Here is a 9,742-nt window from a genome sequence, read left to right as displayed (position 1 = left end):
AATATTTTAAGTATTCGACACACACATACACATGTAAATTAATATACCCAACTTGTCAACAGTAAAGCTTCAAAGGCCCTTCTTCAGAGCTACACTTACAGTCAAAGTCCTTAAAACGCTGGCTGAAACAAATGAAGTTTCATTGATTTTTAAATATCTTGAGATCTGAAGTTTTCACTTTGTCTTTCCACCAGAGAATATTCTCTAGGCAAAGTACACTGGTGATACTTCATCTTGTCCATACTTCATTGCAGATTCAAACTCTTTGAAGCTGATGCAGCCATCAGAATCCTGATCAACTTCTCTGTAAGAGAAAAGAGATTTGGTATTTAAAACTCAAAAGACATTATGTAAAACAGACATTATACTTAGTTGTAGATATCCAACACCAATATTGTTTTTGAAGAGCTCAAGAGTCCTAACATTTGAATTTCATACAAAGAATTAATGAACTAAAAATGTTTTTTTGTGTAGTACCTCTCATAAGAAGAGCTCAAAGCTTTTTAAAAAGAAATATTATTGTGTATTCAACAGGAGGTAAAAGTTAATTACAATATGACCTGTGCATACTTAGCACTTTTAGCACAAATTCAATGCTTACACCTCCTTTCTAAATCCCAAAATGCAGTCACCTGTGGCACAGACCCTTGAAGCTCCATAACACAACATGCAGCTCAAGGCCTCTCAGTCTTAAGATACTGCAAACTTATGTTTAAAATTTCCCAAATTGCCCCATGACTTTCCACATGCTGCAAGTGGCATAATTTGAAACAAAGATCGTGCTAACAGAAGACCTACTCCTTGTGGTTGCAGGTTTGCTGGCAGGACTTGTGACCCCATGGGGACCCAGGCTGGAGCAGTCTGCTCCTGAAGGACTGCACCCCATGGGAGGCACCCACACTGGAGCAGGGGAAGTGTGAGGAGTCCCTCCCCTGAGGAGGAAGGAGCGGCAGACACGACGTGTGATGAACTGACCACAACCCCCGTTCCCCAGCTCCTTGCACTGCTTGGGGGGAGGAGGTAAAGAAATGATGAGTGAAGTTGAGCCCAGGAAGAAGGGAGGGATTGGGGGAAGGTGTTTTAAGATTTGGCTTTATTTCTCATTACTCTATTCTGATTTAATTGTTAATAAATTAATTTCCCTGAGGTGAGTCTGTATTGCTCATGACACTAATTGTGAGTGATCTCTCCCTGTCCTTATCTCAACCCATGAGCCTTTCATTATATTTTCCTCCCCTGTGTGGCTGAGGAGGGAACTGATAGAGCGGCTTTGGTGGGCACCTGGTGTCCAGCCAGAGTCAACCCACTACACTTTCTATAACACATATTGTAGTCAAAAAGAAGAATGCTAGGTTTGATTATTTTCTTACTGACTCATGCTGTGGTAGTAGTCATTACGCATTTAAATGCATTGTATCCTACATGTCCCTATATTTATACTGATTCTTTTCAGATGCACAGGAACCTCATATGAAAAAAGAATAGGTCTCCCATCCCAGATGATTGGTTCATATACCCAAACATGTTGTTTTGGGCAGAAGTCAGTATCTGGACGTGTAGGGAAGAAAAGCGTGAGCGTGGTGATACTTCCTTGGTTTACTTTCCCTTGATATATTTACTGTACACTCAGGAGCTTCCTAAACCTCACATGTATGTCTGAATGTAATTATTTGTGATGTGTATTTATTGCATGTAATTGTCTGACAGCTTTTTGAACCCGTGTGAAGCTCATGAACACCTGCTCTGTGATTAAGTATGGCCTCTTATTTGTTTTGAACCTTTAAGTCATTTGATACTGCTTATAATGTAAGTACCCTTCTCAGTGACTATATGTATCAAAGGGTGCATAAAAGGGATCTGTTTTTAAAGATCAACCATTGAAGCATATTTTTTTACAAAAAGCCTATTTTAATGACAGTAATTATTATTATAACCTTGCTATTTGCAAGTAAATTAGTTCATTCAAGGAAAATATACAGATTGAAATGCTCCTGAGAATGTATAATAATCAAATAGCAAAATAATATGATATACTCTCAGAACTTAATTCTGGAAGATCACCTCATTAATGTTTTAGAAGTTAGTGCTGACAGTCTGGCTAAACTGAAGTTGGTGGGAGTTTTGCCATTAATTTTCCGGAAGGCAAGGATTTTGCCCAAAATATCTGAGTTAAGGGCATAGATCACATATTTTTTTTTTATATTCACTATTTGTGCCTGTTTGGAAGCTGCTCTTGAAAAATGGCTCTCAACTTTATATGGTGTTCAACACCTGAAAGCCACTAAATGACTCTTTGAATTAAGAATCAGTTTCTGAACAACCTTTCAGCAGAGATTAGCACGATACGTTGGGTGATAAATAAATGGCAAATAAACCAGTAAGTAGTTAGCTGTTGTAATCTGAAGAAACACCACATTTATTTAAATGTTATGGATTTTTGGAACCTTGCCAAAAGTAATCTGAAAGCGAGAATGGCCTTGAAGTGTTACATTTTCATTTTCATCTAGCTGAATAAAATGATATATTCATCCCTGTGATTATGAAAATACTATGTCACAGCATATTGATCTTTATTTCACAGGTCACTATTCATTTAACACTCTCAGTAAAATATATATAGATATTTCAAGGTACATAGTGCCTCGGGTAGATTGTCTGATCTTTCACTGAAAATTGAGTAATAATCAGCATCACAAGTTACTGACTGTGAGATATAAATTATTCTCTTATACAATTAGGTAATTGAAGACTCACAAAATCACCTAAGTGTATTTTCATAGGAAACAGGATTAGTCAAATGGTGCTTTCCTTCTGACAGGAATATTTTAACTGTACATCTGAGTAGAGTAAATGAATAACCTAAAATACTGATGTTTAATATAAGTTGCCTCTTGAAGTTTCATGTTTATTAATTCACTGAAATAAGTACTTATCAGAAAAGTATCCACATGCAAATACAGCCTACCCTGTTATTTTATAAACAGCTGTATATATTAATCAGTCACTTAAGCTTTTTCCCAGCTAACCCCACAACAATTTACACATGGTCAGATCCTCTAGTTCCCAAGAGAAAAACACGAATATGGAATTTGGCAATAATATTTCTTCTTTTTGTATGGAAAAACTCTCACATAAGCACAGCCTCTTAAAGTAGGCATACAGGTTGAAATATATGGTATCTATCTGATTGATACTTTCTTTCTCATTAATCCATCATACCTACCCAAAACACGCAAAAATATAGATCAAAGGTTTTAATTCTACCCCATATTTCTCTAGATAACTCAGTATCTATTCTATGTGGTAAACCAGAGAATTAAGAAATAATTTCTCTTATTTTCACAAAGGAGTAGTGACTGCAGTGCAGAGCCAGCAGAGCCTGCCACTGAGTCTGCTTTCCACTGGTTAGCTCAGTAGGACAAGCCACGAGAGTCGAATAAGAGCCAGGATAAATTAAACTCTGCTCAGATCTCTGATGCCATGGCCATACATCAGATACATGCAAGTGAAGAAGGTAGGTGGCTTAAAACTAGCTTAGATTTCTCCACTATGTAAACATCCTTAGAGATCATTAATTATACTACTAAAGACGGATGATACTCACTCTGACTTTGAAAGAAATGAAGTTAACACTTGGGAAGGAAGTTTTCCTTTATTCTACTCTACACAGGCAGAAGCTTTCATAGAAATCACTGGAGAGAAAACACCAATTATATAACGTAAATTAAATACAGGAAGAGAAATATAACGTATGGGATATACCACTGAGAATGAAAACTTCACGGTTCCTTCTCACGGTGTTCTACATGAATAGGGGTTCAATTTGGTTACCCCTAAAAATAAAAAAGTATTTATTTAAAAGGGATAGAAGTGGTTACTTGACTTTTGAAATAATCTATTGTCCACTGTATGACTTAAAAACATTAATAGATTTAAGTTTGGGTAAAACAGAATTAACAATTATCATAACTAAATATAAAAAGACAAATAAACACAAAGTTAGAAATTTGAGGAATTTTAAATACTTGTTTCCAAACACTTTTATTTTCCAGTTAACTGAGGTATGATGAGAGAGAACAAATTACAGAGGCCCCTGCTTTCCATATACAGTTGCAATGTATCAAATGCCTACCTGCGGAGGCATAATACGTGGCCTTCTATGTATTGCTATACAACAATTTTCTCAGAGCAAATAAAAATACAATGAGATATACCATGTGTATAAGTAACTTATTTTGGTAATGGTCTGTGAACTAGGGTGATTTCCTTAATTGTCTAGCAATATTACATATTGGTCCACTTGAATTAGAGACAAAAGCAGGCCAGGCACACAAGGCTAGGTCTTCAAATTATGATTTCTCTCTAATTTACATCTGGTTTTAGGACATACCAAGAATAGCAGTGGTTTTTCCTTAGCTATTGTAGCCATTCAAATGAGATTCATACACATTTCTATCATAAGTCTCCAAAAACTTGATATATAAAGTTCCCTGCTATCTCATTATTTACACGTCTACTGTGAGTAAAGAGAAGTTGTGCATTTTCTTTATTTCAGAGGAGTGCTAAGGAGTGCAGTTTCCTGAATTACCACGTTAGATTGTATATGAACTGCTTTTAAGGACGATGAGTCATTCAGCGGTACTGCCTTCCAATTATCACAATACATTTATTGTCTCGTTAAATATTTCCTACATTTCAAATGCTATGTCTTCCTTAGACACCAGAGGCCAGTAGGATTGCTGGCTATGAATGATTTAGGCCTGGAGTCCTTTTTGCAAGTATTTCTAGGCATAGTTCTTTTATGCTCAAGTTCCCGACACCATTCAGGTCTAACAATGTCTGCCTTACCTTCACTCTTCTGACCTAGCTGTGACATTCCAAAACCCATTTTCTATTAAAATAACTTTTCTCATTGTATTATTTATGGAAGTCTAATATGAATGTGATAGGGAGCCAGCCTACAAGGAAATTCACAGTGATTTCATAAGGAAAAGGCACCTAAGAACCCCACTGCCCTTTTCACTAATATCAAATGCTGCTAAATTTTGATCTAACTTGTATTTTGAAGGAAGCAGAAGTACTGAAGAAATGTAACTTACGTTGTGATCCAGGGATCTTCCTTTACTGCTCTTCTATTATTTCTGACACTATCCTTCCTCTGCCTCAGTCAGAAAAATCTGGATTCAATTTCCAAGGGACCCATCTTTCCCATTAAAACTTCCTCATCCATTCATGTGGCCCAGTGATAAAATCTTCCAAATTATGTTTGTCTATGGTATGCAAATTAAATTTAACACTACTACTGACATCCTTTTCTTCCACATTCATTTGCTCTACAGAGCCACTTGACACAGTGCTCAAACCCCCTTGATGCACACTATGGGTAAATGATACTTGTCTCGTACCCTATTAGCCCTCATTTTAACTTATTCCTTGTGATTTGAACAATGTCAAGAGATCTGCAGGGTAACAGGTTGCCTGTCTGCCATAAGTCAGAGATGGCTGCTTTGCTGCCTTTTTCTTCAGATTAAATGCTAAGAACATGGGGCTTAGAATTTTCATTTATGTCTTCACTATCTAACCGAGAACTTTAATCCTGACTTCTTTCTTTGGGAATTACAATACAAATAACAATTATAAACCCCTAAAAATAAGACAATTTACAAACACAGGCCTGTTAAACATATTTTCCTACTATTTGGATACAGTTTAATAAATAAATACTGGCTGCAATAGGCAACTATTATAAGCTAGAAAAGTAAGTCATAATAACTGGAAAAAGCCCTGGTAGTTTGTGTGTATGTGCATGTGTTTTGTTTGGTTGGTTTGGTCTGGTTTTTTCCTATGTAAACTGCTTCTGGAAACGGCAATGAAAAGAACAAAAGGTTTTCTTAGACTTTGAAAAGTACCAGCCTGTGAAACAAACAGATTCATAAAAATATTCCATATGATTACAATATAATTCCATAGAGTAAGCAGAATCACAGAATGGTTTGGCTTGGAAGGGACCTCTGGAGATCATGATCATCCAGTCCAACTCCTGTTAAAGCAGGCTCACCTAGAGCAGGTTGCACAGGAATGTGTCCAGGTGCTTTTCTAATATCTCCAGAGAAGGAGACTCCACACCCTCTCTGGTCAGCCTGTTCCAGTGTTCTGGCATCCTCAAAGGTGAAATGTCACTTGAATATGCATTAAACTATATAACGACCATACAGATTTGTAGGTCTACAACAGCTTAATCTCGTATTCACAGCTTGAATTGCTCTGAGTAAGAAACTCACTACTTGACAACTACTCAGCAAAAAAAATACCACCATCAAATAACCTGAAAACAATTGCTAGAAACCATAGAAATTAATCACATGTAGATAATCTCAACATGTAAGGAATAAAGTTTTCACATCCAGAGTTTAAAATGGATGCTATCTTTTACATCTAAATTGTATTGCTATTACATTTATTTGATATTTTAAAACAAACCATCAGAGGATAATTTAAATTAGAGCCAAGACTTTCACTGCCTTTAGAACCAAAGCTGTCATACTGATTGAGCAGTAAGAGTAAAAATCACACTTCATGCAAGGAGTCCCTGCCGAGGACAAAATGACCCACCAATTGAAGATTCAAGGATGACAGCTTCTTCAACAAGCTGCCTTCTCTTCTGACTAGCCAGCTGGTTCTTTCCACTCATCCTGCTTGCTTCCTTGTTGATGGGATTCCTGCAGAGATCCACAGCTGTTTTGTTACTAATGTGTATATTAAATTCACTTATTTAAAAACCTAAGTGTTGAGAAGTTCATTCTGAACTTCAGTAAATGCAGAAGAATTATGAGGATACCCCTGGTTTTGCTTCCTGAGACAGGACATACTATTAGAGTACCAACAGTCAGAAGTTTCAGTTAGGCAGGAGAGCTTAAGGAAGCATTTAAATTGTCATAGAACTGTGTTACCATTAAGGTAGAAAGGCACTTCACTTTACCTTCAATGCTGTTCAGTTTTTTAAAATTATTTGTAAAAGTGGGGAAGAAATGAATTACCAACTGAGGGGAAACCAGCACCAAAAATATACTATATCAGTTGTTTCTTCTCTGGGATAAATACTGTCCTTTTTTTCCTGGGCGTGCTGCCTCACTACTGCTCTCAATAACTGTAATATACATCCTGCTCGATGCTCAATTTTCTGCCTGCAATATTCCTTAACCATTGATGTATACTTTCCATGATTTTCTTCTCTTTGAACAATCAAAATAGTCCTGCACACCCTAGTCCTGCCCAATTTTGTCCCTTCTTTCTTAATTGGTTCTGTTTTCTGAAGTCTTTAGCATTCATACCATGGTTGATCCCATCAGGCTAGTGGTGGTACATGAGTAGAGTAACTCTTCAGTTTATTTCTCTGAATGTTTCTCATTGAGCAAACTACCACAGAGACCCTCTTCCTTCCATCACTTCTGCTTTCTTATTCTGCTCTTCAGGAGAGCTCCACCGAGCCTCTGCTTCTCTGAGTGTGTTTCCTAGCTCATCTTGCATTTTAAGGTGTGTAACTGCCCACTGTCTCTTGTCTTCTCACGGCTTCTCACCCTCTTTCACTTAGGAAAAATGATTTAGCCTTTGAATATAAACAACCCTTGCTTATGTCCATCCTTTTTACTGATTTTTCTTGTTCTTAAGCTTCTGGCCCTTGGAAAAGGTCTATTGAAACCTACAAGGATGTCCAGGTTTTGTAAGTGAACTAAGAAACACTTTGCAGAGCTCAAGAAAGAACTGCCATTTGGAATCACTACCAAATGTGTGTGTTTCTGGTGGATTTATTTAATGAGCAGCTATAGGAACAATATAATTAAAAAATATTTTCAGCCCTAACTTGGAAATAAGTAGAATTTATAATATATGGTACATGTTATAGCAATATCTAATAACATAATTATATATAAACCACATAACATATAATATATACTCAATAGGTAATATTTAGTGTGTAATACAGAATATAAACATCATATAATGATTCAATTATATGTAATATTGCGATTATAAATAATACCTAATTTACAGATGATTCAGAGAATGATGCAACAGTATATAACATGGAAGACATGGTAGTTGGATGCAACAGTCTGAATTGTGCATTAAGCTTGCCAGCTCAAACAAAATCACTTTTTGCAGAGTCAAAACTAGAAGCCTATGAAAACGAAATGCAGATTATATTTCCAATGGGAGGTTTATCACAGAAAGATGATCATAAAGAGCTCTGGAATCTTAGTGGAAAAGCAACCCAGTGTGAGCTTTTAGGAGCAGTCAAGACATAAAGAGTGAACACATTTTTAGTTACACAAATAAAGGAGAAGTGTTATTTATGCTGCAGATGCAAAATGTCATGGACAACACCAATACTGGAATATTGCATTCAACCCTGGTATTTGTTTTTTGAAAAGAATATTTTAGAGGATGCAGAAACCTAACCTGCCAAAAAATTACTTGGAAACAGAAATTGCCCAAAGGAATTCAGTCCCTCTGTTTCCAGCAGGTGCTGTTGACAAGACCCTGATGTACCTCCACGGAGACAGTACTTAATATCAAAGGGCTTGTGCACAAGAAACAGTGACAAAGGCTAAGAAGAGAGAAAAGGAAGAATAAACCAAAAATATTTAGGGAAAAATGAGTCAAATTGTATAGCCCGTAATGTACAAGTATTCAAGCTAGTATCTTTAAAAAATATTAATCACTATTCTTATGTCAAAAGTTCAGATAATCCCTCATCTCTTCAAATTTTACTAAGCATAACTGCTTTAAAACCATCATCCTTGCTGAGGACTAGACAACTAAGCTTAGAGCTACTGGTTCTGCCAGCAATTACTGGGTAAAAGCACTGAGGCTGACTCAGAGATTGACTATTGTCTCCATAGTACTAACTCATCAGCTGAGGTAAAAAGGGAGCTTAAAAATCAAGTTTTTATTTATATCCAAAGAATTTAATATTTTCATCCTTTTATCTCCTCTGAATAGATTTATTTGAAAAGATGAAATACCTTACTTCATGGCTAACGTAGTTAACATTTTATCATTGATATTCATCTTCTGAGCAAGCTGAGTCTTTTCAGCCTGGAGAAGAGAAGAGGGGAACTCATAAATGTTTATAAATATCTCAAGGATAGATGTCAAGAAGATGGGACCAGACTCCTGTCAGTGGTGCCCAAAAACAGGATGAGGGTCAACGGGCACGGACTGAAGTACAGGAGGTTCCATCTGAAAGTGAGGAGAAATTTCTTTACTTTGAGGGTGTCAGAGCACTGGAACAGGCTGCCCAGAGAGGTTGTGGAGTCTCCTCTGGAGACATTCAAACCTGCCTGGACACATTCCTGTGCAATCTGCTCTGCGTGAACCTGCTTTAGCAGGTGGGTTGGACTAGATCATCTCCAGAGGTCCCTTCCAACCCCAACTATCCTGTGATTCTGTGGTTTGTCCAAAGCTGCAAACCCATGACGAGAACTTCGAAAGAAATGGCAAATGTCCTCCTTGATGAACATTTTTCTCACACTTTTAAATGTTTCTCTTTCATGAGTAGCTTGCTTGTTGCTCATTCTTTCAAAAGCTGCCACGCTGCAGCAAAGCCCATACTTAGAGTTAAGACAGCAACACGACGTGGCAGTACTATCTGCACACATCTGAATCCAGAGTCACATTCAGTATATGTTATTGCTAAATCTTGATTATTATATTCTTGTTGCCTACACCTTCAACTGGA

The 9,742-nt window shown here is 36.9% G+C and overlaps 1 protein-coding gene across 1 annotated transcript in view; it reads right to left on the bottom strand.

Moving 5' to 3' along the window:
• Positions 1-204: 204 nt before the first annotated feature.
• Positions 205-9,742, bottom strand: part of EFCAB11 (EF-hand calcium binding domain 11) — a gene marked incomplete at both ends in the record, with an annotated part of 61,400 nt that continues 51,862 nt past the window's right edge. Inside the window, one exon of the mRNA XM_080345236.1 lies at positions 205-304. Within this exon, the coding sequence (XP_080201362.1) occupies positions 205-304 (100 nt within the window). The remainder of the gene's footprint in view (positions 305-9,742) is intronic.

This window comes from Nesoenas mayeri (genome assembly GCF_963082525.1).
Source record: "Nesoenas mayeri genome assembly, chromosome: 5".
Classification (NCBI taxonomy): Eukaryota; Metazoa; Chordata; class Aves; order Columbiformes; family Columbidae; genus Nesoenas; species Nesoenas mayeri.
This window is presented reverse-complemented; position numbering and strand designations above follow the sequence as displayed.